The 27,720-nt window shown below is 37.5% G+C and overlaps 1 protein-coding gene across 3 annotated transcripts in view; it reads right to left on the bottom strand.

Annotated features, from left to right (window-relative positions):
- LOC136871713 (low-density lipoprotein receptor-related protein 12) overlaps positions 1-27,720 on the bottom strand; it is a 101,723-nt gene that overhangs the window by 41,669 nt on the left and 32,334 nt on the right. For all 3 annotated transcript variants that reach the window (XM_067145236.2, XM_067145235.2, XM_067145237.2), the window contains exons 5-6: positions 13,086-13,316; positions 6,785-6,946 (exon numbers count right to left, since the gene is read on the bottom strand). In XM_067145236.2, coding sequence (XP_067001337.2) covers positions 6,785-6,946; positions 13,086-13,316 — 393 coding nt within the window. The remainder of the gene's footprint in view (positions 1-6,784; positions 6,947-13,085; positions 13,317-27,720) is intronic.

Below are 27,720 nucleotides of genomic sequence, written 5' to 3'. Positions count from 1 at the left end.
CTGAATTACCCCAAGACACTATTTCCCTTTTCCCTCCCTTCCAAAGATTCATTATTACTGTCCAGAAAGGTTTCCCTGCTGCTTGAACTACCCCTTCCAGCATATTACCAAAATCTTCCCAAGATTCTTTTTGGATTCAACAACTATTTGTTTCGCTCTGTTTCTTTCATCTACGTACAATTCCCAGTCTGCATCACTCCTTCTTTGGAGACATTTAAGATACATCTTTATATTTACAAGCTGCTATCACTTCATCATTTCACCAAAGTTCCGCTTCTTCCCATCTTTACATACAGTTGTTCCTAGGCATCCCCTTGCTATTTCTATTACAGCATCCCTGTATGCCACCCATTCTCTGAACCTGCTTACTGTCTACTGTTTGGAACTTTTTGCTAATCATATCCATGTACTTCTGTCTAATTTCCTCATCCTGGAGATTTTCTACTCTTATTCGTCTGCAGACAGATTTCACTTTCTCTATCCTAGACCTAGAGATACTTCGTTCACTATCGATCAGATAGTGGTCTATCTTCGAAAAATCCCAGGAAAGCCCGAACATTCCTAACAGATTTCCTGAATTCGAAGTCGGTTAACCGATTGGAGACAAAAGACGGACGCTGTCCGTCTTTAGCTCCTAACTGCCGTAATGACGAAAGATGGGTGCTGCCTGTCCGCCATTTAAATCTTGAATTTCTTATTCATAAATATAGATAGTGCTGACTATTGATATCTGTAGAATGTATTGAAGAGTTTGGAAGTTCCTTGACCACTATCGATTATTTCACGTATTTTATCTTTGGTGGATATCTTTTCAGGTACGTGTATGGTTTATTTAGTTTAATTTCCGGGTTACACCGTGTTGTAGTTGTCTGTACATCATGTACAGTTTGCCGACATTTCGAATACATTGGAGTATTCTTTGTCAAGGCGACTGAAATACCCCTACTCGATCCAAGGTAATCAGTCTCCCAGGCAGCAATTTACACTACTAGAGTGGCCCTGACCTTGGCCTTTTATATCCTAGTCTTTCTGGCTGACGTAAGCCCTGGCTGTCTCGTGAGCGTTCTGGAAGGTATGTGTCAGAGCGAGGTAGTGGGAGCTTGCCCGTGCTGTTATGTAATGGGGTTTCGGCCCATGTGTTCATGTTGTGGTCTGTATGTCTTAAACTATCAATGATAGGCATCCAAGAATTACTGATTTTATATCCTTCTTCTAAATTTATGTTGTTCGGATGTTTCTTGATTTCGTTAACCTCGCAGATTTTCCTTTCCAGATTCCAAGGGATAGCTGCTGGGATCGTGGTCTTATCAAATGATATTCCGTGCCTTGTTTCGTAGGAATGCTTGGCTACCGCTGAAATATCTGTGTTTTGTTCTTTTAGGCGGGTGGAGATCAGATGTTTTGTTTCCCTAACATAACAAGCTCCGCAGCTACATTCAATGTGATATACTCCAGGAGCCTGTAATTCTATTGTGTCTTTTACTGGTGGTAGATAACGGGCTAGCTTCCGGTGAGGTTTATAGATAGTCTGATCTCCTCTGCAGATTCGGTAGGAAGATGTCGGATTGCAATGAAAATATACCATGTCTACTGAGAACCGCAAAGCCACTGCCGTCCAATTTGACCAAAGAAGAAATTCATGCCCTAAAAGCACTACGTCAAGATACGGAAAATATTATCCTAGCCGCAGATAAAGGCAACGCTACGGTGATAATGACATGCACCGACTACACTCGGAAAATAGAACAATTACTCACTGATTCTACATACAGAAAAATAAGAAATCCTACCAACCGCATTAAGAACAAACTCCACATACTAGTAAAAAATTCCAGTATCCCAGCCGAAATACAGAAGAAGATGATATCCTCGGACCCGATACCTCCTAAATTGTATGGCCTTCCTAAAATACATAAAGAAGGCATACCTCTGCGATCTATCGTGAGCGCTATAGGATCTCTGACGCACGATATCGCCCGTTACCTAGCCGGACTGCTTCAGCCACATACAGGACACACTGAAACCTACGTGAAGGACTCCCGACATTTCATCCAGCTCCTTAAGGACCATCAATTGAAAGTAAGGACTTATTAGTAAGTTTTAATGTCACGTCACTTTTCACCAAGGTGCCGCTAACAGAAGTATTTCCGCTACTAGACCAGAAACTTCCAGAAGACCTGTCAACACTAGCTAAAGAATGCCTAAATGCCACTTATTTCTATTTCAACAGGGTGTTCTACGAACAGACAGAAGGGGCCGTGATGGGGTCGCCACTCTCTCCAATAATAGAAAACATGTATATGGAACACTTCGAACATAAAGCCTTAGCCACATCTATCCTGATACTGAAATGTTTTCTCTGTTTTGTAGATGGCACATTCGTAATCTGGCCTCACGGGAGCAATAACCTACAGGTATTTCTCGACCATCTCAACTCTATTCATGCAAATATTCAGTTCACCATGGAAATCGAAGTAGACGGAAAACTACCGTTCCTGGATGTCCTAGTAAAGCGCAACTCCAATGGGACTCTGAGTCATGCAGTATACAGGAAACCCACACACACAGACAGGTACCTACACGCCTTGTCTCATCATCACCCATCACAAAAGCAGGCTGTCCTAACAGCACTGGTAAACAGGGCCATAGCGATATCAGACGCAGAGCACCTCGAGGAAGTGAAAGAACACCTCACGAGAACCCTCAAGAAAAACGGCTACTCGCTCAATAACATCCGACGAGTCCTTAAAAAATCAGAAGAGAACAAAGAAAAGGCCGCCGTAGGAGAAAACAACGGGAAAGAAGAACTGACCTGCCCGAAAACAGTGATACTGCCATACATTAGAAATACTACAGACAGGATCGGCAAGATACTGGACAAATACGGCATAAAAACCATCCATAAAACTCACCGGAAGCTAGCCCGTTATCTACCACCAGTAAAAGACACAATAGAATTACAGGCTCCTGGAGTATATCACACTGAATGTAGCTGCGGAGCTTGTTATTTTGGGGAAACGAAACATCTGATCTCCACCCGCCTAAAAGAACATATCCATCACACCAAGAACCAAAACACAGATATTTCAGCGGTGGCCAAGCATTCCTATGAAACAAGGCACGGAATATCATTTGATAAGACCAAGCTCCTAGCAGCTATCCCTTGGAATATGGAAAGGAAAATCTGCGAGGCTATCGAAATCAAGAAACATCCGAACAACATAAATTTAGAAGAAGGGTATAAAATCAGTAATTCTTGGATGCCTATCATTCATAGTTACAGACCACAACATAAACACACGGACTGAAACCCCATTACATAACAGCGCGGGCAAGCTCCCACTACCTGGCTCTGACACATACCTTCCAGAACACTCGCGAGACAGCCAGGGCTTACGTCAGCCAGAAAGACTAGGATATAAAAGGCCAAAGTCAGGGCCACTCTAGTAGTGTAAATTGCTGCCTGGGAAACTGATTACCTTAGATCGAGTAGGGGTATTTCAGTCGCCTTGACAAAGAATACTGCTATGTATTTGAAACGTCGGCAAACTGCACATGATGTACAGACAACTACAACATGGTTCAACCCGAAAATTAAACTAAATAATTCTTCACGCCGTGAAAGCTTCACCTCTAAGATACGTGTATGGTTTATTTATATTGTGATCATGGCGGCACCAAGGCCTTAACGCAATAAAGTATCGAATCTGGTGAATTTTATGAGTGACTGTGATATAAATGATGATGAATTCAGTAATGGTAATTTTGATGACAATTTGAGTGAAAGCAGTGAGGATAGTGAGGAGTGTGTAAACGAAAGCAATGTATGTGCAAGTGATTGGGCCTAGATTCACGAGCCGAATAATTCAGTAAAATTCCATTTCAGCAGTCAACAACTGCTTGAATCTGGAACAGAGTTAGATGTATTTAGGCAATTCTTGGGCAATGATTTCTGGATTCAGATCGTAAGCGAAAATAATAAATATGCACACAATGCATTTCTGACTGGCGGGGATTGTGATAATACATAGAAAGATTTATCCGTACATGAAATGAAGACTTATTTCACCCTCACCATAATAATGTCACAAAATATGAAACCTAACCTAAATGATTACTGGAGCAAAAAGAAAGCTTTACTTTCCAGAGTAAGCAAGAAGTGCCTTGTTCCTCTTCACTTGGAAGACTGTTTCAAAACATACCACACAAACAAAAACTTTGGATGCCCCCTGAAATGTTGTATTCAGTTGTCAGTTTGGTCATACTAAACCTATTTTTAAGTTAGGAAATAAATAAAAACAGAAAAACAGTAAATATTCCAGTGTTATGATCCTCCAGGACATCCGCCCCTTACATTAGAACTAAGCTAAGAAATATTCAGTCACAGGGGTCAAACAAGTTTGGAATAAATTCGGACTTCAATTGGTTAAGATATAGTTTATTATGGACCTGGTGCCCCGACCCTCCCATAGCGGTGAATAGCCTTATGCTTGAAGAATATTTTTGTAACTGCTAAACCCATACTAGCACAGAAGTCTAGCAAACGCTTCCCATTCCTAATACTTCCCATATCTTCCCCACATTCACCAATCATCCTTTCGTATACTTTAGTTCTATTTCCAACTCTCGCCATTAAATCACCCATTAGCACTATTCTATCCTTGCTGTTGACCCTGATTATGATGTCACTCAATGATTCATAAAACTTGTCAAATTCATCCTCATCTCTACCCTCACATGGTGAATATATGGAGACAATTCTCATCCTAATTCCTCCAACTGCCAAATATACCCACATCATTTGCTCATTTACATGCCTAACAGAAACTATGTTGCGTGCAATAGTATTCCCGATGAACAGCTCAACCCCATAGTCTGCCGTTCCCTTTTTAACCACTATCAAGTACACTTTATAATATCCTACCTCTTTTTCATTATCTCCCCTTACGCAAATATCATTAACTCTTGGCACATCCAGATGCATTCTCTTTGCTGACTCAGTCAATTCTACTTTCTTTCTTCCATATGCCCATTAATATTGATAGCTCCCCATCAAATTCCATATCGGTCGCCAAGTTGTTTCTAAGGAGTCCCTCACCTATCAAATGGGAGTGAAACTCCATAATTCCCACAGGTCCGAGGCCTGCTTAAAACATTCTGAGCGTGCCTGGTGAAAATTCCGTGAAGCAGGATGCTACCCTACTTACACATAGTCCAAGCGAGGATCTCTCTTCTCACAGGTCAGGGACCACCAGTGGATTGTATAGTCCTAGCCACCTGAGCACAAGGCAGGCCATGACTCAGAATATGTCCGAGATGTCCACTCCAATTCCATAGCAACTGGTATCCCGACTCTCAGGACCACTTATTAGGCCACTCAGCTGTTGCCCAAGGTTCACGAACTAGGACATCACTACAGTAATCTACACCATGAACCATTATCATGAGTTCACAATACAGTCAAACACTTGGAGTTGCACAACTTAAAATCCATTAAACCCATACTTTGCCAGGACTTGGTGACTTGCCATTATGGGACTGCAGAAATATGTCCTTGAGCTGGGTGGAGCACAGAGCTATATCAGCTCAAGCTGGAAGTAATGCGAAATATTGTCAGCTAAGTGTAAGAAAGGTTTGATAAGTCAGTCTTGAGCACTATAAAAATAAACTGGTTGACACGCTCGCAAGACAAAGAGCTGCTGTTGTGCAGCCAGACTGCTAAACTTTCCGTCATCCTCGCTCTCGAAACCTCGCCACCCCTGCATTTGGTGCACAAGACAGGAGTGCATCTAAAGCGCTCGTGCTATTTCACAAAGCTTGAAATAAAATTGAAATAAAACTGTAGACTTTACTGAACACTGAACTCATGAATAGTACAGCTAAAAAAAATATTAATACTGGAGAAAGAATAGGATATCTAATACAAGAACACAGTCTATGGAGCAACCCAATAAGAATTACTGCGAACTGCTGCAGTCATTCATGAAGAGCCAATATTTTATAAATAGTGAAGCTTGGTCCCCAATGGTGACCTTGCGGCTGGAAATTTTGCACCTTGGGCTAGAGGAAAATTAAAATTAGGATACAGGATAATATTCTTCAAAAAAAGTGAAATTAGAAGGATTCATAATGGTTTGGATCATAACGAGCTCACGAATGAAATATCACAATAAATTCAAGATTAAATTCCTATTCGTTAGAAATCTCAAAAAAATATCAAAGGGCACAAGTAGGCAAACAGTAAGCAAGTTCAGGGAAAGTAATAATCACAATATATTTGCTAAATGATTGGAAAATAATCTGAAGGATAATATCTGATATACATTATGTTCCAAGATACCTGCAATATCTAGGGCCAAAAAAGTGGAGTAATACATATGTGCAATTGTAGTAAGTGTAAAACCAGCATTTTCATTTCTCATTAATTAACTTTCTTTACAATGTTTTTTTTTTACCTCGCACCAACCTAGATAGGCCTTAAGGCAAAAATGGGATAGGAAAAGGCTACGAGCAGGAAGGAAGTGAATGTGGCCTTAATTAAGGTACAGTCCCAGCATTTGCCTGGTGTGAAAATGGGAAATTCAGAAAACCATCTTCAGGGCTACCGACAGCGGGAGTTCGAACCCACTATTTCCCAAAAGCAAGCTGATAGCTATGTGACCCAAACCTCACAGTCGCTTGCTTGGTCATCAAGAATGACTGCTTTATAATCACTTAAACAGGACATGAATATGTTCAGCTGTGACAGAAGTGAACGGCACAAAAAGGAGGTTAACTTGCTTACCACAGCCAACTTCATCCTCCCCAAACGGACAGTCGACTTTCCCATCACAACGCTGTTGTCGTGGATTGAAACACCTGGATAGGCTACACATGCGCTCTAATCTTGGATTGTAGCACCTTGGGACAGAAGAACTGCACAAGGCTTCACCTTTGCCACAATAATCTGAAAAGAGAAACAATCATTATACATTATGAAACCGATATGCCAAACCTACAACAAATGCAAGAAGTAACAAAGAACTCAGTATGTTTCAAGTTGTGAAAATGAAGTTCAAGAACAATGCTCCTGAAAGTAAGCACGAATAACTTCAAAAATAAAAAGAACATGTACTTGTGGAACAAGTATTCTATGAAAGGAAGGTCTTTAACTGAGAGTGGCAAGAGTGACAATGATTAGGCTTACAAAGGCTCTGCATTCCAAGAAGATCAAGGAGAAGACAATTTCATGCCTATAGATTCCACTGCCATTGTAATACTGTCTGGGGAATGAACTGGTGGTCTCAGGTTCACTGAGCTTTCTGATACAAGAGGAGGCGAACCCAGTCACAAAAGCTAAGCAATCCAATGGAGGATCTTGTTATGCTGACCACACGGCACTTCTCTTTCTGCAAGCTATCTGGTTGGGCAGCAATCACCCACAGCGCACGATGGGCTCTATGTGCCATGGTAGAGGGTAGGGAGAATGAGCTGGGGACATTTAAATTTGCTTGAATTATACATACTGTACATACTTTTGGATCTGTTCTCACCATATAGCAATATATTTTACATATTTAACTACAGTCAGGCTGTAGGCTAGCAGGTTAGGAAATGATCTTAGAATAGATTTTGTGAGATTGAGGTAACATTTCTTATTGTTCTTCTACAGCTGTTTTGTCACTGAGCAATTTTTTTTTATTTTGTGTTTCCTATATCAGAGTTGCTGTATCATGGATATCAAACCACTGTTGGAGGTTCCACATTTCAGGGTAATCTACTCTGCCCACATCCTCATTTTCTTTCCATCTTGTCTGCCATAATCAGTTGCTTCCAGTTATATTAGTTCCCAGTACGATGGAGTACTTCCTCCTCAGTGTCATGTTCTACCTATACGATCTTGAACATTCTATGATACCTTATCTTACCTATGGCGCGACGGCCCGTTTTCGGGTCATGGCCTCCCAAGTTGCTCTCCGCCAAACTTGTCGATCTTGTCCAGCAACTCTCCAATTCTGGATCTTGAGGATGTGTGCTGCATCCTGATGTACACCATCTTCCCGCCTATTACGTGGCCTTCCCACAGGCCTTCCTCCTCCTAAGAATACCTTCTTTGGGATTCGGTGTTCTTCCATCCTATTCATAGGATGATGATACAACCACATTTAAAAGGCCTGCTGCAATCGGTTCATTGACAAAGCCTTAAGTGTAAAGCTGTGAGCTTGCATTTGGAGGCACAGGAGTCCTTTGTTGGCATTTAGAGACAGGGTTTCGGCTGCATACAGAATTACTAGCTTCAGAACTGTTTCATAGTGACGCATCTTGGTGTTTTGGGAAAGGCATTTTTTGTTGTAGATTGTGCGGGATGTTTGGTAGGCTATTTCCAGTTTGCGTACTCGCTCCTGAAGTGCTTCTTTGTCCAGTCCATTTTTCATGATGATCTCACCCAGGTATTTGAATTTGTCTACTCGGGTGATGTCCCCGTATTTTGTATGGAGTTTTGGTGGAGCCTCTTTAATGTTAGTCATTACTTCTGTTTTCTCAAACGATATCTGCAAACCAGTTTGTTCGGCAATTTCCTTTAAAATTTCAACTTGAGCTCTAGCGGTTTCTATGTCGTTTGAGAGAACAGCAATATCAACGGCAAATGCTAAGCAGTCTGTTGCGATCCCCTTGGATTTGGTTCCTATTCTCAATGGACTGTAGTTGGTTTCCTGTAATCTCACCCGCCAGGTTCTGATGATCTTTTCAAGAACACAGTTGAAGAGTATCGGGGATAGCCCATCACCTTGTCGGACTCCTGTTTTGATGTCAAAGGAATGCGAGAGACATCCGTGGAACTTCACCTTGGATTTTGTATCGGTCAGGGTGGCTCTAATTAATGCCAGCAGTTTCAAATCAACTCCAAATTCATTTAAGATGTTTAGCAGGACTTCCCGGTCAATGGAGTCGTACGCTTTCTTAAAGTCCACAAAGACAGACACATACTGCTTGGACCTTAGTGTACAATATCTGATGATCGTTTTGAGATTTTGGAGCTGTTCAGCTGTTGAGTGACCTTTTCTGAACCCTACTTGGTATTCACCTATTTGATGTTCGACTTGTGCTTCCAAACGCTCCAGGATGGCAAGTGATAGAATTTTGTAAGTCACGGGTAGCAAAGATATTCCTCTGTAGTTGTTGATGTTCTTCATGCTGCCTTTTTTGTGTAATGGATGGATCAAAGCTATTTTCCAATCTTCGGGTAGGGTCTCCTTGTTCCAAATTTCTTCTATTTGCTTTTGCAAGATATCAAGTGATTCCTCTGGGGCATATTTCCATAGTTCTGCTACTACTGAGTCTTCCCCCGGAGCTTTGTTATTTTTGAGACGGGCAATGTGGCGCTTGATTTCATCTCTGTCAGGTGGTCTGGAATCTGGGTACCTGAGTAAGGGTTCCTTGGTCTCAATGGCGCTTTGCGGTTTAGAGCAATTAAGTAAATTCTTGAAGTAATCTCCCAGAATGCTGCAATTTTCTTCATTTGACGTCGCCAGTGTGCCGTCCTTTCGCTCAAAGCATAGAGATGGTGGTTTATAGCCAGTGAGTTTGCGTTTGAAGGCTCTGTAGTACTCTCTGCTTTCATTCTTCCTAAAGTTTTGTTCTATCTTTTCAATGAGAGATTTTTCGTATTTACGTTTCTCAGTTCTGAACACCCTAGCTGCTTGGGCACGTTGGGTTTTGTAGGTTCCCAATCATTTCCTGATTTCGTAGAGTAGTACTGTTTCCACACATTGAGTCTTTCTTGGAGGACTGATTCGCAGGTACTACTCCACCAGGCATGCTTTTTGCTTCTCTTGATTTCTGCAACGTCTTTGGCGGCCTCAACAAGGAGACTTTTGGCGTTGTTAAAGTCACAGTCATTTGGTCTAGCCTTCTCCTGGAACTCCTTGACCCTTTGCCGAAGTTTATCATTGTCGAAGCGTGTGATCTGTTTGGTTGTCTTTCTTGCGTTTGCGGGAATTGGTTTGAATTTGATAAGAGACATATAATGATCTGAGGCCACATTGATGCCTTTCTTTACCTTGACATTCCTTGTTCTTATCGTTTGTACGAGCATGTGCGTTAACTAGGGCGTAGGTTTTGTTCGCGCATTTAATTGTGAGTATAGACAATCTGTCATTCACAGGTTCGAAATCTGCAACAGATTTAAGGATCTTGGTTCTAACAGCAAACGCGGTTCCAAGCATCTCAGCTCCACTGAGGATTTCTCTTTGCACTTTGCTCTTGAAAAATTGGTAGCCTTCGGATTCAAAAATCTCTTCATCTGGGTACCTTGTTTCCTGTAGGGCCATTATGGATATCTGATTTTCGTGAAGAGCTTTAGTGAGGGTTTTCAGCTTGCCAGTTTGCGTAAGTGAATTTATGTTGAAAGTTGCTAGAAAGGTTTTAGATTTTGGCCTGAGTTTTTGACTCTTCGGGGTACACCGAGACGCTCCGACTCGTCTCTTGCATGATGTTGAGTCTCCCCCAGAATCCGAACGAGACTCGTGCGCCGTGGCGTTCACGACGAGGGATTTATCCGAAGATTTACCCCCTGGGGTATGTTTCTTGAAATATTGTGCCATCATGCTTTTTGACTTGACTTTGCTTTGGACGGGTACCCATCCTTTTACAACTAGGGTTGTTAGCCCTAGAGGTTGCCTCAAGATGTTTTCTGGCTTCTGGTCATTTACCAGTCTTCGCCGTAACCCTGGCAAGGGACCAGTTTTTTTTTTCACGGTGGTATTTTATTTCTCTACTACCCTCTGACTCTGCTGGCGGCAGAGCCAGCAAGCTTCCCCAATTCCAATGGGACGCGCCCGATGGAGGTAACCGGTAAATCCCCACACGGGTACATGTATTATTATTATTATTATTATTATTATTATTATTATTATTCTCTACGTAGCTATGTATGACAGGTTGTCAGTACGGACTTTATTTGGTATAAATCGTAGTCGTATCATTTATTATTTGTGTGTTGTATGATCTGTCTTGTGTAACAAAACGTGTGGTTATGTCACGATACATCTGCTGTATGTCTATTAACACAACTTTATTTAATGTAAGAACAGTCATGTAATTAATAGTATATAATTTATTATTACCTATAGATATGATGTATAAGTCCGATGTAATGTTGTGCAACACAGGTTAAGATTCTAGAACAATACACCTTAGTCACTAGAGTTTTGCAGAATGTTCGATTCGTTTGTACACAGATTAGTGGAGACTCAAGAAGATACGAAAAAACATATTGCGTAATACTCTTCCTGGCCAGGCAAGGTATATAAAGAGACAGTCTTGGGAGTTGAGAAGCGTTGTTAGCAAAAGTCGCTAGTCAAATTCAGTATGTGAACTCTTGTTGTGATTTTGTTGCGTTGGCAGTTGGTTGACATGCTAATGTAGCAGTCTTCTTCTTCTTCTTCAAGTGTTCAAGATGTTGTTTCATTGCTGTGTGCGTATAATTTGTAAATAAAACAGTGTACACAACTGACAGCATCTCGTGTGTGCGTGTTTGTGATTATGATAATACCAGGCAAATGCTGGGGCTGTACCTTAATTAAGTCCACGGTCACTGCCTTCCCAGTCCTAGACCCGTGTCCTATCCCATCATCACCATAAGACCTGCTGTGTCGATGCAACATAAAACAAATATCAACCATAAAGTAATGCTGGTAACTCACACTACTTCATGACACACTAACAAGTTTTGAATCTGAGATCACGACTGTAAACAAGATATTTTAATTTCAAAAATACTCTTCTTCCAATACCGATTCTGATTTCTACATCTACATCACAATCTAGAGTTAGTTAGCACCCTAGACACTTGAAATTTGACACCTTTTCAATTATGTTTCTCTCCATGGTGATAATGATAATAGTGATTTTGTGCCAGCTGATTACCACAAATTTTGTTCCCTGAATGTTTATATTAAGGCCAAACTCCTTGTTTATTTTTCTGATGCTGTGCAAAAAAAACTGAAGAGTCAGCAAGTATCAGTGTTGTTTGTATAGCAGATGGTATTTATTTAAATAGGAATAACAGGATCGTTTCTGGCTCTAGTTCCAAGCAAACTTTTTCAACTTGAACAAATTGCATAAACTTTCACAAGAGATTATCTGAAATGCCCTATTTCCAAACTAATAAATTCCCCCAGCCCCCACGGCACTACAGCCCTAATAGGCCTTGGTCTACCAAGCGAATGCTGCTCAGCCAGAGGCCTGCAGTTTATGAAGTGACACATGGTCAGCACGACAGATCCTCTCTGTCGTTATTCTCGGATTTCTAGATCACAGTCATCATCTCACCATCAGATAGCTCCTCTCAATTGTAATCAGATAGAATGAGTGGACCTTATATCAAACCTCAGGTCCAGATAAAAATCCCTAACCTGATGAGGAATCGAACCTGGGGCCTCCAGGTGAGAGGCAGGCACACTACACCTAGACCATGGGGCCAGTATAAACTAACAAATTAAGATACTTAAAAAGAGGATCATACTGCATTACATTTGCACAAAATACAATATACACACACCTCAGAGCACATTACATATCTCTATTCTGAAATATATAAAAAACGAATACAGTGAAACCTGCCAAAACAACCACCTCTATATGGTGGTCACCTTAAGAAATGGTCATTATTCTCTAGAACTGATTAATTTTCCCATAAGGCCTGTGTAAAAATACTTCCCTAATTTTAATGGTAACCTTCCACTGCAGTCAGCGATCACACACATTTTGTATAATGACCTACATTTTGCAACTAGATATGATTTTTTACTAAACATTGTTAGGAATTGTACACCCTGGACATGGACCTACTTCACAGCTAATTGACCGAATTTGAGCAGTAGAACTTCATTTTTATGCAGTTCAATAAATATACATTAGCATTACATACCATGTTAGTTTCCATGAAGTTGCCAATATATATCAGTATTAAGATTTATTCTTATCTTTTCATTTTAATATAACAAACTTAATATAGCAGCCAAATGTTCTAACAGCCCTTTTCCCAAAGAATAAGTTGTGATGGTTTCGAACACGTTTCACTGTAGTTTGAACATGTCACTCACCGCAGTCTACTTCATCGGAATAGTCATGGCAGTCAGGGTGTCCATCGCACCTCTGCTGGTGCGTGTAGCAGCCCGGGGAAGTAGCACATGAATGCTGCTCAGGACCACAACAATTAAACTCATCCAAGCCTGATGAACAATCCTTGTTACCATCGCAGCGTTGTGTGCTGTTGTAACATTCTGTAAAATGTTCATCACAAGGCACATCTCCAGGCCCAGAACAAACATCATCTGCAACATAATGCAAATAGAGATGAGGCACTTACATGATTGTAAACACTATATAGCTATTATTGCCCTGTGCAATAATTACCTATCCTTCAACTTCCGAGGAAGAGTAACAATGACATTCATTGTGAAAATGCAACCGACTTATTTTTAAACTCGTATTTACACAATCAAAATTATTAAATGAGACTGAATAGAATGGTACGTTAATTTAAAAGACAAATGTTTCAGATATCAACATTCAAACATGCATTTTGTTCTTGAACTACTTAATGGAGAAACCTCAGAATTCTAAATTACCCTCTCTAGTCACTTTAAATAAAGAGAAAGTATTAGGTTACACGACAATTACAACAACATATCGAAATGGAAAATGGAAATCTGGTTAGGACAGAAAGTGACATGAGAGAAGTCCTGAAGAACCATTTAGACCACCTATTACATAGACCAGTTCAAGAACAAAATACAGAACTGGAAATTCAAGTCAACAGTGAGGAATCTCCCATCACCTGGACAGAAACTGAGACAGCCTTAAAATCTATGCCTAAAGCGAAATCTTCAGGTGCAGATGAAGTGAATGTGGACATGATAAAGTTAACAGGCATCCTGGGTATACAATGGCTGCAACAGAGTACTAAATGCCGTATGGATAGGCAACAAAATACCCGCAGATTGGAGCAAGGGTGTTATAATTCTCCTGTTTAAGAAAGGCATAGCAGACGGAAACCCACCAACTATAGAGGAATAACACTACTGTTACATGGGCTAAAAACTCTAGAGAAGATCATAGAAAGGATATCGAGAACCATCAATGAACCACAGTTAGGGGAGGAGCAAGGAAGTGCACCGTCCTCACTACTGTTCATCACTGTTATGAACAATATAATGAAGAACGTTGCACCATCCTGAGGGGTAGTTTCATCCTTGCACCATATTGGACGATCATTTTTAATATGAAGATTAACTTGGGTAACGATTGCTCCGGCTATTTTCCCCTCAATCTCCCATCACTCTAATAGTTCATTTAATGGATGAATGCATAATAAATTTGATGCAAAGTGTCGTTGGCTAAGTTCGCTTTAAATGTTCATCAAATACGCAGTTATCGCCTCATAAAATTCTAGCGAGATCGTAACTTAGAATTCTCCCATCAGAATATATGATGTGGTAATCCTTACTTTGCCTCGTGACACCTCTCAGGGATAATTAAATTACTTTTTCGAAAAATACTATATTAACGTGAGGTCAACTGAAGCACCACATTTCCATATCAACAAATTATTCTCGGTACCATTCATCATCCAAAATCATTATTATGTTTTCCAAGTCCAGTCATCCGAATATAAGTGAAAAAAAAAAATAAATAAAATATTTTTAATGGATTAATTCAAAAATTACCTAAATCTTAATAATATCAGCCTATCTCCTAAAATAATAACCTCTAAATTAGAAAATCTATATTTTATTTCTTGATTCCGGAATCACAAAAGAAAATAATATTTATCATTATCAATTATCTTCTTCTTCTTCTATAATAAAGAAATCTTTTGGTTGAAAAATAAGTCTGAGTCCCTAATCCTAATTAAATTTCTTAATAAGATTATTTAGTCTAAGTCCAACATTCCTTGTTACTTTTATACATAATCAACTGGTAATTAAAAAAATAATAAAGAAAAATGATTTGAAAAAAAAAATGCTTATTTTCGTCATTTTCATTTCAACATTATTTCATTATTCACTCTTTTCGGCGTCTCAACGTTAGTAATCACAAGTAAGTTCCAAATTATTTTGGCCCAAAAATGGCTATTTCAAATATATTTTGTTCTTAAATTGAAAATATTGGTCTCCTCGAAAGTATCATTAGATTAAAATATTCAAATAACATCTTAAATAAATGTAGGTATCGTTCAAAGTTTAATTATCATTGTATTTCTAATAGAAATTGTACCAAACATGTTTTAGGGTTTAGCATTAATTAATCAGGTATCACTGATTCCGTAGGAATGCATTTGGTTAACTCTTATATGTAATTGCGGTAAAGATTTTAAATTATGGGATTATTATTTGAATCAAATTCATTCTTGCCAACAAACTTCCAGTAATATTTAGTACAACGTTGGTATAAATTAACTATGAAGACGACAAGTTTCCCTTCATTTATTTCCTATTTGGATATTCCTTCCGAAGACAGTGTATGGTAACCTAAATATACGAAATATGCGGTGTATTACATCGTACGCGTGTACCATTAACCCTATATACCACTCATAACCATTTTATTATTCTGCCGCAAATGGTAATCATCACCATCGGCCCATATTACGTCGTATTTACCGCCAAAATTACTCATAAATATATCTATCTCTCCGTCTACTACGATTAATTACCATCATATCATATAATTCAATCTCATAAACATATCACGACGAATAATTATTCACATTAGCACATAAACATGCCATTCAAATCATAAATTCTCTCTGTAAACATATATCATCACCAACATGACGGCAAATCATTCCAACATCACATTACTTTACTACAATGGTACTCTTTTGGGTTAAAATTCATATATCATACGCGTAAACACGCTAGCTTAAAAATGAAATGCATATATAAATCAAATAAGTTAATATCTACTCACATTTCATTGCGTCGTATCGGTAAACATATTCAGGTTATTCGTAAACCAACTATCTTCTTCAAGAATATATTTAAGGTTACGTCACTTTAAATACGAAGTTTTTATCCCATACTGGTTAGAAATTACATTCCAAAACTCTCCTGGTTTAGTTTTACGCATTCCTATCTTATGGCATAGATTGTAGAATCTGGAAGAAGTACCTATTCCCCTGTTAGTAATAATAGCTCAACATGGACAATTTCATTTCGAAGATAACAACGTCTGTGATTTTATCACGAAGAACTAGGTTAAACAACGTACCAAATATACACTATAATATCATTACAAATTTACTACATATCAATTTCAAGAAAATAAAATATCTCTTTGGAACTTATCTTGTGATCACTGACGTTAGATGGTCGGCTTCGGACTGGATGTTGTCATCTAGGGATTGCGTCGTACAGCTCCATCCTCTGCTACGTCACCGTCAGGTTGTGACTCGGGACTCGGAATAGTAGTGACAGCCGGGCGGTATCCGTCAGACAGCCGGCTCCATATCCAGTTTAGCCTTGCATCATGATGTTGCAGTCAATCATAACAGAAAGAAACATTTCCAAACCATGAATTAGTTTCATATCCATGCTCTCAGGAATAAATATCAGGCTTGTAATTAATGTCAGGTTTTTAAAACAATACTTCAATATTAATCTTTAGTAGCTATTTGACAGTTAAATTATTGCAAATTATTTCTGTAAATATTCTCTTTTCTGTTCGGCTCATCAATTTATACTTCGTAATATTTAACTTGGTTGCTTGTACGGACTTGAATATCCACTTCGACTACTGTTAGGGTATTTCCTAACTCTCTTCACGATATTCCTTTGTGAATGTCTGTTTTCCAATTTATTCTCTCACTTCGCGAGTTCTCCACTCGGTAACTTGTATAATATCTCCTTTCTATTCACACGAAGACTGGCTATATTTCTTGAGGATAACTTTATTTCGATTTTACGTTGCGGATTTTTTTATTGTTCAGCTTCTTGATCTTGTTTTAACAATATTGAAAAACCTTCTATTATTTTATCACGGCCGCATGGATCCTTGACAATTTTCCGTCTCGGTCCGTGATCTAGGCATCTTTAATTCATCAAATAAATATCTTTGCCGTCACGTGCACGGCCTTCTTGAATATATACACGCTCGTAAAATGTATACACTTCGAAATCACGGCCTAATTTACTTAATATATGCATTCCTTTGTGACGTATGGCCCAATTACGTAATATTCGCGATCATTACCGTGCATGGCAAATTTATAACTTCGTATGACGACCTTCATTCCGACATTAGGACGATGAAAACGGTACATTTATCCTCCTGCCATAGATAAATAAATATGCTGCTCGCAGTATATTTATTTCAATTTTTGTTATTCTAAACTGATGTAGTTTTTCATCGGCCTGACTTCGCCCATTTATATCATGTGTTTCAGATTTTAGTTAGTACTCTATTCTTGATCTTCTTTATAATATGGTTTCATGTTTGATGCGTTGTATACGTTTTGATATGTCCCATCCAGACTTTCTATCATATAGGCGTTGTTTCCATAAACCTTCTTTACCACATATGGACCATCATATAAATGAACGAATTTGGCGAATATTCTTTCTGAAACGTTAGAGATTGGTACTTTCTTTATCATTACCAAGTCATCAACCCGGAATGGTGGGTGGAATTTCTTATTTCGGACTCTTCTTTGGCGTTTGTTTGCCTGTTCTTCTAATTTGGCACTTACTATTTGATTAATCTCTTCGCAAGTGGGTTTTGGTTCTTCATCTTTTCCTATAATCTCATCCCATGGTCGAGCTGGTCGTTCGTTCAAATGTACGAGTCTCGGTATCTGGCTCGTTGATTCATGGACAGTGTCGTTCATACATGCCTCGATTATTTTTATCACTTCAATCCATTTCCAATGACTTTGGGAGCAATATATCCTACAATATTTAGAAATTTCTCGCATGCATCGCTCCACTGGATTGGCTGACGGGTGTCTTACTGAACAATAGACATGTTTAATTCCTAAAATTTGCATTGCATCCTGGAATTCACCCGACGTAAACTGTGTTCCTCTATCAGTTAAGATTCTTTTCGGTTTTCCCATCTGAGGTATAACGTTTTTGTTTATAACTCTCAATATTTGTTTTGTTGTTGCTCTCTGTATAGGCTGTAGGACTGTGAATTTTGAAAAAATGTCCATTGTGACAACTATGTACTTATTTCCTTTAACAGCTGTTGGTAACCTTCCATATAAATCTGTTGCAAAGATCTCACGAGGAGCTGTTGGTATTATTGCAATTGGTTCCTGCTTGGTAAGGAAAGGGGTATATTTTGTCCTTTGGCATGTATCACAGGTCTTGATTACATCTCTAATTGTTTGTCTCATTCCTGTCCATGTAAATCTTTCCATTATCGTCCTCACCACCTTTTCTATTCCCCCATGTCCAATTATCCTATGGGAATGCCAAATTATCCCTTTTTGCAAAGATCTGGGTACTACTATTTTGGTCCTTCTCGAATCCTTGCCGACATACTGCTTCAATATTCCATGTTCCATTATATATTTATCATCTCTATTATTTTCCCTGTCGTCATCGAAATCACTTTGTTCAATCCTTGTTATTTCTAACATTAATTTCTCATCTGCTCTTTGCCATGCTGATATATCCCTTAGTTTTTCTAAAAATTCTTCGTCCTGTCTTACTAATTCGATCTGATTTATAGTTTCTTCTTTTCCCACAGGATTTCTGCTTAATGCATCCGCGAGGATATTGTCCTTCCCACTACAATGCTCAATTCTGATATTAAACTGTTGGGCGAATAAAATCCATCGTGTGACTCTTTCACTTAGCATCGCTGCCTTAAGACCGAATTCCAAAGCTTTGTGGTCTGTACGGATAGTAACTGGAAATCCATATACAATCTTTTTCCACTGTTGCAGAGCATAAATAATTGCTAGTAACTCCTGCTCAGTTGTTGTATAGTTTACTTCATGGCTGCGTAACTTGCGGCTTGCAAATGCCAAGTATATTCGATCCTCATCATTTTCTGGTGCCTCTTGGTATAAGTATGCTCCTATACCGACATTTGATGCATCCGTTTGTATGATAAATTCTTTAGTATGATCCGGATATCCTAACTTGATACTATTTGCCATTAATCTTTTCATTGCCAGGAAAGCTTCTTCTGTTTGAGTATTCCATTTCCATTTGTTGTTTAATTTTAACAAATCCTGCAATGGCGCTGCGATTTCTGTATACCCTTTACAGTGATTTGCAAAGAATTGGGTCATTCCCAAAAATTGCCTAACTTGCTTTATGCGCGTTGGTCTAGGAAATTCGCAAATTGCTTGAATTTTAACCGGATTAGGTTTCACCCCGTTTCCGTCAATTACATGTCCGACAAATAATATCTCATTTTGACAAAATTTTGATTTGGCCAGGTTAATTTTGAATCCTGTAGTTTCCAAATTATCTAATAATTGCTTTAGCTTACTACAATGTTCGTCAAATGTCTCTGTTGCAAAAACCATGTCATCCACATAGCATGTCACATATTCTTTCACGTCAGGTAACAGGTTCCTATCTAATGCTCTTATTAATACGGCACAACTGTTCTTTAATCCGAAAGGCAACCTACAATAAGCATATGTTTGACTGTCAAACATGAATCCGGTTAGAAGTCTAGATTTTTCTTCTAAAACTATATGATGAAACGAAGATGTAAAGTCTAAACTCGAAAAATACTTCTTGCCCTTAAATTTCTTTATTATCTCCTTAATTTTTGGAACCTGATTATATTCTGGTATTAATTTCTCATTTAACTTTCTACAATCAAGGCAAATTCTTAGTTTTCCGTTACTTTTCTTTACAATTACTAATGGATTCAAATAAGGTGTAATAGTCTTTATGATTATACCATCAGCTACCATCTCTTGGATGATCTTTCTTACTTCCTGGAGATATTTTTCAGGTACGTCATATAACCTTCCTTTATATGGTGTCCAGTCATTTACGATGATTTTATATTTAAAATTCGGAATCTTTCCCGGTTTATCCTTAAATATTCCTGAATACTTTCCTATTATCGAATATAATTTCTGTTTCTCTTTAGGACTCAATTTCGTTTCTGCGATCTTTCTCCAAATGTCTGACTCTTCTTTTTCTTCATCTTTTATCAATATCTTCTCCAAGCTATGTATAATTTCTTCCATTTCCTCAGTCTCGTTTAACGGTATTTCCTCTTCCATTAACTTTTCAGTTTCAATAGCTTCAAATTTCATATGCTCCGTGTTTTCTGCCTTTCCCTCTAACTCTATCCTTTCCTTGACTATTTTTCCACTTTCCTTAACGATTGGGAATCTTATTTCCTGATTTTTCAAGTCTATTATCATCTCCGTTGTTACTATAAAATCCACCCCAAGAATCACATTGTACTTAATTTTGTTCATAATTATGAATGGGTGTTCAAATATAAATCTACCAATCCTGATATTTAAATAAGTTTGTATTTTACATTCAACAGATTTATCTGGTATAATTCCTCTTATTTTCATTTGTGCAACTGGTATAATTGGCAACTTTCCTTCTTGATTTACCTCAACAAATAACGCCTTCGATATAACACTTATACTTGCTCCTGAATCAACCAAACAATGTGTTTTCAGGCCATTTATTCGTGCAGTAATGATGGGTAAGTACGATTTATTTTCTTTGTGAATTTCTTGTATCTCATCTAGTAATTCATCCGGATCGATATCCCAAGCCTCAATTTGTAGTACATACCAACTCTTAATTTTGTTGCCCAATTTTTCCAAAATATCATCTTCCTTACTCTCTACATCGAAATTGGCGTTTTTTTTTTTACTCTGAGAGTCTGTCTGATACGATTGAGCTTCCGGATTCAGTTTTTGCCCTTCTCTATCTTTTCTTTTGTATTCCTGAAGCTCTAGACTCTTGGCTCCCTCTATGTCTCCGTTGATATCTCGATCCCTGATCGCTTCTTCCCATCTTTTCTTTTCTCTAGTTTCTTTTCTCAATTCCTGTATATACTGTCCGTTCCTATTCTCCCTATTATTGTACCTGTTCATCGGTGCTCCATGATACATTGGCTTCTGTCTGTAACTTCCTCTTTCTCTTTCATTTCTAAATCGGCTAGGCTGTCGATGATATGGCAAAAATCGTCTCTCTTCATTCTGCCTTCCACTATCATGCCCATTCTGCCTGCATCTGCATCGGTTCCGATCACCTGTCCTCTCATCATCATCATCACTAAGTTCTCTCTTCCTTGAGCTTCTATCGTTTTCTCTTTTCTCGGATACCGATTTCTTCTGAGTATTTTCCCAATTTATTACGTTCACTTCTTCTTGATTGTTTGTATTCCTATGGATTCTTGCTGTCGGATGACTCGACGTCATATCCAGCTGCCTTAAAATGCTTTCCATTTCGATTGCGGAAGTCACATTTGCAGCAGCTAATAATCTTTGAGTTTCTGGAGGAAACTGCTTTTGAATTGTCTTTATCGCCTCTAATTCGCTGGGTGCAGAATCTAGGTCCTGGAACCTATGAAACTGGTATGAGAAGTAGTCACTAAATCTCGTTGGTCCTACCGACGAATATCTTTTTGAATACAACTCCAATCTAAGGTTTTGTTGAATCTCCGGATTCCAAAATCGTTTGAGAAATGCGACCTTGAACTCATCGTAATCGTGGAAAGTGTACTTAAATGCCTGATACCACAAATTCGGATTTGCATCTAAGTGTTTTTCTACTATCCTAAGTTTCTTTTCGTCAGGTATTCTATTTTCTTTAAAATATTCCTCCATTTCTCGCAAGAACCTCTTTGGTGACATTGCCGCAGTATTACTAAAATTTTTGGGCCTGTCATCGTACGTTTTTACAATATTTATAATGGCTGGGCTTCCATTTCCAATATTTCCAACTATAACGTCCTTACTGCTCTGATCAGTTTCGCCCGAAATTGTCGGTGTTCCTTCCCTGTCATTTATATTTATATCTACGATTCTCTGTTCATTCAATTGTTTTGACATCTCTAATTTTGTAGTTTGAATTTCACCCCTTATATTCTGAATTTCTTTCTTCATCTCGTCAATTCCCTGCTCCGTTCTAATCATTCTCTTCTCCGTTTCATTTTTGTTCTTCTTCATTTCTTCATTTAAAATTTTCATCTCATCTCCAATATGGTCACGTGCTAATATAAAATTATCTCCCAGCGTTTTATTTGCTGTTATTACGTTCTCATTTATGTCTTTTAACTTCTCTTCATATTGATTCCATTTTGCTTGGGAATCTACCCTCATCGACTCCATGTTTTCCGTTAGCTTCTTAATTTCATCCTCTTTCAATTCCTGGATATAATTTCTATTTTCGGCTAATTCTCCTCTAATTTTATCCATTTCATTATGGATCTCTTTGTTCTTATCCTCCATCTTTTCCATCATTTCAGTTCGAAGTTCGCTTATCCCGTTTTTCATCTGGGAAACTTCTTCTTCAATCTTGCCAATTCCTGTTCTAATCATCTCCTCTTGCCTCTTCTCCATCCTTCTCATCTCCTCAATCTGGCTTCGATGCCTTTCTTCTTGTTTTATTTGGTATTCCTCTTGTTTCTGATTACACTCTTCTTGTTTCTGTCGGTATTCTTCTCGAAATCTTCCAAATATTTCTTCCAATTGCTCTTTCTGTCTCATTTCTTGCTTCCTCATCATTTCTTGCTGTTTTTCTTCTTGTTTCCTCATCATTTCTTGCTGTTTCTCTTCTTGTTTATGATTATGTTCTTTTTGCTCTTCTTTCATATTTCTCATCTCCACCATCATTTCTTTTAACATTTCCATTATTCCCTTCTGTTCGTCTTTTGTCTTGTCTAACTTTTCGGTTATCTGGTTTATCTGTTCATCCTTCTCCTTAAATTTCTGTTCCTGTTCTCTTTTTGCCTTTTCTGCATCCTCTATCATTCTATTTATCTCCTCATCCTGTCCTTGCAGTTTCTCTCCCTGCTCCTTCTGATATTCCTCTAATTGTAAACGAAGTTGGTTCAAACTCGTCATATTTGCATTTACTATTATCCAACCTTCTTAAAATTCCAAATTCTCTAAATTATGACTTAAATTCACTAAAGATTATCTCAATTGCTCAATCAATATGGAAAACCGACTATCTGACTTCCCCCGCTAATCAGCCGTCCTACCATCCCAGTCATCCAAAATATTGAAAATAAGCATTTTTTTTTTTCACATTACTACCCTATTATCTATTGCTATCTAAACATAATACAATATAATGATTGAAAACAATATTATAAATTATCTTAACCAATTAATTATTTAAATTATTAATGCAATCTATTTTAATAATTTTTATCCATCTCCTCTTCCGCCTTTCTTCCATATCCTTGGATTGTTTATCTTTCTCTCAACTCCTTCTTTCCTTCTTGGTATCCTCTGAAAATATCCGGTCTCAGATAATCATCTATTTTTCACTTCACTGCCGTTTATTATCTTTCTCAACCATCCTCCTTCATTATTTTCTCCCATACTCCCATATCGAGTATCCTCAATCATGTTTCAACGGCGAATTGCCAACTCAACATTTGGGCTAAGGTATCTTCAATCTTACTTTATTACTGGGCATCAATTTACTGTATCCTGCAATTACCTTGTCACTACCTCTGAGTATCCTCAATTTTTTTGTTCCAACGTTTGGCGTTATTTTATTTTTAATATGCGCCATAAATGGTATCCTCAGTTCTGCTACGAAATTACACGTCATTTTTAATATGGCCTGGGTGTCCTCAGTTTTGCTCCGAAGTTGGGCGCCATTTTTAATATGCACCATCCTGAGGGGTAGTTTCATCCTTGCACCATATTGGACGATCATTTTTAATATGAAGATTAACTTGGGTAACGATTGCTCCGGCTATTTTCCCCTCAATCTCCCATCACTCTAATAGTTCATTTAATGGATGAATGCATAATAAATTTGATGCAAAGTGTCGTTGGCTAAGTTCGCTTTAAATGTTCATCAAATACGCAGTTATCGCCTCATAAAATTCTAGCGAGATCGTAACTTAGAATTCTCCCATCAGAATATATGATGTGGTAATCCTTACTTTGCCTCGTGACACCTCTCAGGGATAATTAAATTACTTTTTCGAAAAATACTATATTAACGTGAGGTCAACTGAAGCACCACATTTCCATATCAACAAATTATTCTCGGTACCATTCATCATCCAAAATCATTATTATGTTTTCCAAGTCCAGTCATCCGAATATAAGTGAAAAAAAAAATAAATAAAATATTTTTAATGGATTAATTCAAAAATTACCTAAATCTTAATAATATCAGCCTATCTCCTAAAATAATAACCTCTAAATTAGAAAATCTATATTTTATTTCTTGATTCCGGAATCACAAAAGAAAATAATATTTATCATTATCAATTATCTTCTTCTTCTTCTATAATAAAGAAATCTTTTGGTTGAAAAATAAGTCTGAGTCCCTAATCCTAATTAAATTTCTTAATAAGATTATTTAGTCTAAGTCCAACATTCCTTGTTACTTTTATACATAATCAACTGGTAATTAAAAAAATAATAAAGAAAAATGATTTGAAAAAAAAATGCTTATTTTCGTCATTTTCATTTCAACATTATTTCATTATTCACTCTTTTCGGCGTCTCAACGTTAGTAATCACAAGTAAGTTCCAAATTATTTTGGCCCAAAAATGGCTATTTCAAATATATTTTGTTCTTAAATTGAAAATATTGGTCTCCTCGAAAGTATCATTAGATTAAAATATTCAAATAACATCTTAAATAAATGTAGGTATCGTTCAAAGTTTAATTATCATTGTATTTCTAATAGAAATTGTACCAAACATGTTTTAGGGTTTAGCATTAATTAATCAGGTATCACTGATTCCGTAGGAATGCATTTGGTTAACTCTTATATGTAATTGCGGTAAAGATTTTAAATTATGGGATTATTATTTGAATCAAATTCATTCTTGCCAACAAACTTCCAGTAATATTTAGTACAACGTTGGTATAAATTAACTATGAAGACGACAAGTTTCCCTTCATTTATTTCCTATTTGGATATTCCTTCCGAAGACAGTGTATGGTAACCTAAATATACGAAATATGCGGTGTATTACATCGTACGCGTGTACCATTAACCCTATATACCACTCATAACCATTTTATTATTCTGCCGCAAATGGTAATCATCACCATCGGCCCATATTACGTCGTATTTACCGCCAAAATTACTCATAAATATATCTATCTCTCCGTCTACTACGATTAATTACCATCATATCATATAATTCAATCTCATAAACATATCACGACGAATAATTATTCACATTAGCACATAAACATGCCATTCAAATCATAAATTCTCTCTGTAAACATATATCATCACCAACATGACGGCAAATCATTCCAACATCACATTACTTTACTACAATGGTACTCTTTTGGGTTAAAATTCATATATCATACGCGTAAACACGCTAGCTTAAAAATGAAATGCATATATAAATCAAATAAGTTAATATCTACTCACATTTCATTGCGTCGTATCGGTAAACATATTCAGGTTATTCGTAAACCAACTATCTTCTTCAAGAATATATTTAAGGTTACGTCACTTTAAATACGAAGTTTTTATCCCATACTGGTTAGAAATTACATTCCAAAACTCTCCTGGTTTAGTTTTACGCATTCCTATCTTATGGCATAGATTGTAGAATCTGGAAGAAGTACCTATTCCCCTGTTAGTAATAATAGCTCAACATGGACAATTTCATTTCGAAGATAACAACGTCTGTGATTTTATCACGAAGAACTAGGTTAAACAACGTACCAAATATACACTATAATATCATTACAAATTTACTACATATCAATTTCAAGAAAATAAAATATCTCTTTGGAACTTATCTTGTGATCACTGACGTTAGATGGTCGGCTTCGGACTGGATGTTGTCATCTAGGGATTGCGTCGTACAGCTCCATCCTCTGCTACGTCACCGTCAGGTTGTGACTCGGGACTCGGAATAGTAGTGACAGCCGGGCGGTATCCGTCAGACAGCCGGCTCCATATCCAGTTTAGCCTTGCATCATGATGTTGCAGTCAATCATAACAGAAAGAAACATTTCCAAACCATGAATTAGTTTCATATCCATGCTCTCAGGAATAAATATCAGGCTTGTAATTAATGTCAGGTTTTTAAAACAATACTTCAATATTAATCTTTAGTAGCTATTTGACAGTTAAATTATTGCAAATTATTTCTGTAAATATTCTCTTTTCTGTTCGGCTCATCAATTTATACTTCGTAATATTTAACTTGGTTGCTTGTACGGACTTGAATATCCACTTCGACTACTGTTAGGGTATTTCCTAACTCTCTTCACGATATTCCTTTGTGAATGTCTGTTTTCCAATTTATTCTCTCACTTCGCGAGTTCTCCACTCGGTAACTTGTATAATATCTCCTTTCTATTCACACGAAGACTGGCTATATTTCTTGAGGATAACTTTATTTCGATTTTACGTTGCGGATTTTTTTATTGTTCAGCTTCTTGATCTTGTTTTAACAATATTGAAAAACCTTCTATTATTTTATCACGGCCGCATGGATCCTTGACAATTTTCCGTCTCGGTCCGTGATCTAGGCATCTTTAATTCATCAAATAAATACCTTTGCCGTCACGTGCACGGCCTTCTTGAATATATACACGCTCGTAAAATGTATACACTTCGAAATCACGGCCTAATTTACTTAATATATGCATTCCTTTGTGACGTATGGCCCAATTACGTAATATTCGCGATCATTACCGTGCATGGCAAATTTATAACTTCGTATGACGACCTTCATTCCGACATTAGGACGATGAAAACGGTACAACGTCAAGTAAAAGTTACTAAGTTTTGTTTTACACAATAATCACTTTACTTTCAACAACAAAATATATAAACAAGAAGGCTTAGCTTTGTGAGACCTGATCTCCGGCATTTTAGTGGACATCTACATGGACAATCTAGAATACAACAAAAGAGTAAAAAACATTAACGGACTCAGTTTATTGCTCCATCACGTCGACGACACATTAGCAATTATTGATAAACAACATAATAATAATAATAATAATAATAATAATAATAATAATAACAACAACATCCTAACGTTTCTAAATAATTTAGACGAAAAGGAAAACAAAAACAACAATTCAATCAATTTTCTAGACATCAAAATCACGCAAATTGTAGACAAATTTGATTTCCAAATTTACCGCAAGCCTTCATTTACTCCAATAACTATAAAAAACTAATCTTTGCACCCGAATTCCCATAAACAAGGCACTTATTACAGTTTAGTATACAGGGCATTAAAGATCCCTCTTTCACCAAATAATCTAAAAAATGAATTAGATTTCATAAAAGAAATAGCCAGATTCAATGGGTTCAATCCAGATATGATCAACAAAATCATTATTAAAGTTAGACTAAAATTAACCACAAACCTTTTTTCTCCAATAAAACCCTACAAACCAAAATTTGCGACGTTCACATTTACCTACCCAAAAATCCATCAAATAACCGTCCTTTAAAAAAACAAAACCGAGATAAAAATCGCTTACACAACGTGGAATACAAATTAAAATTTATTTTTTAATCATAACTCAGTCAATT

This window comes from Anabrus simplex, chromosome 4 (assembly GCF_040414725.1).
Source record: "Anabrus simplex isolate iqAnaSimp1 chromosome 4, ASM4041472v1, whole genome shotgun sequence".
Taxonomy (NCBI): domain Eukaryota; kingdom Metazoa; phylum Arthropoda; class Insecta; order Orthoptera; family Tettigoniidae; genus Anabrus; species Anabrus simplex.
The sequence above is the reverse complement of the archived record's forward strand: the minus strand, read 5'-3'. Positions and strand labels throughout refer to the sequence as shown.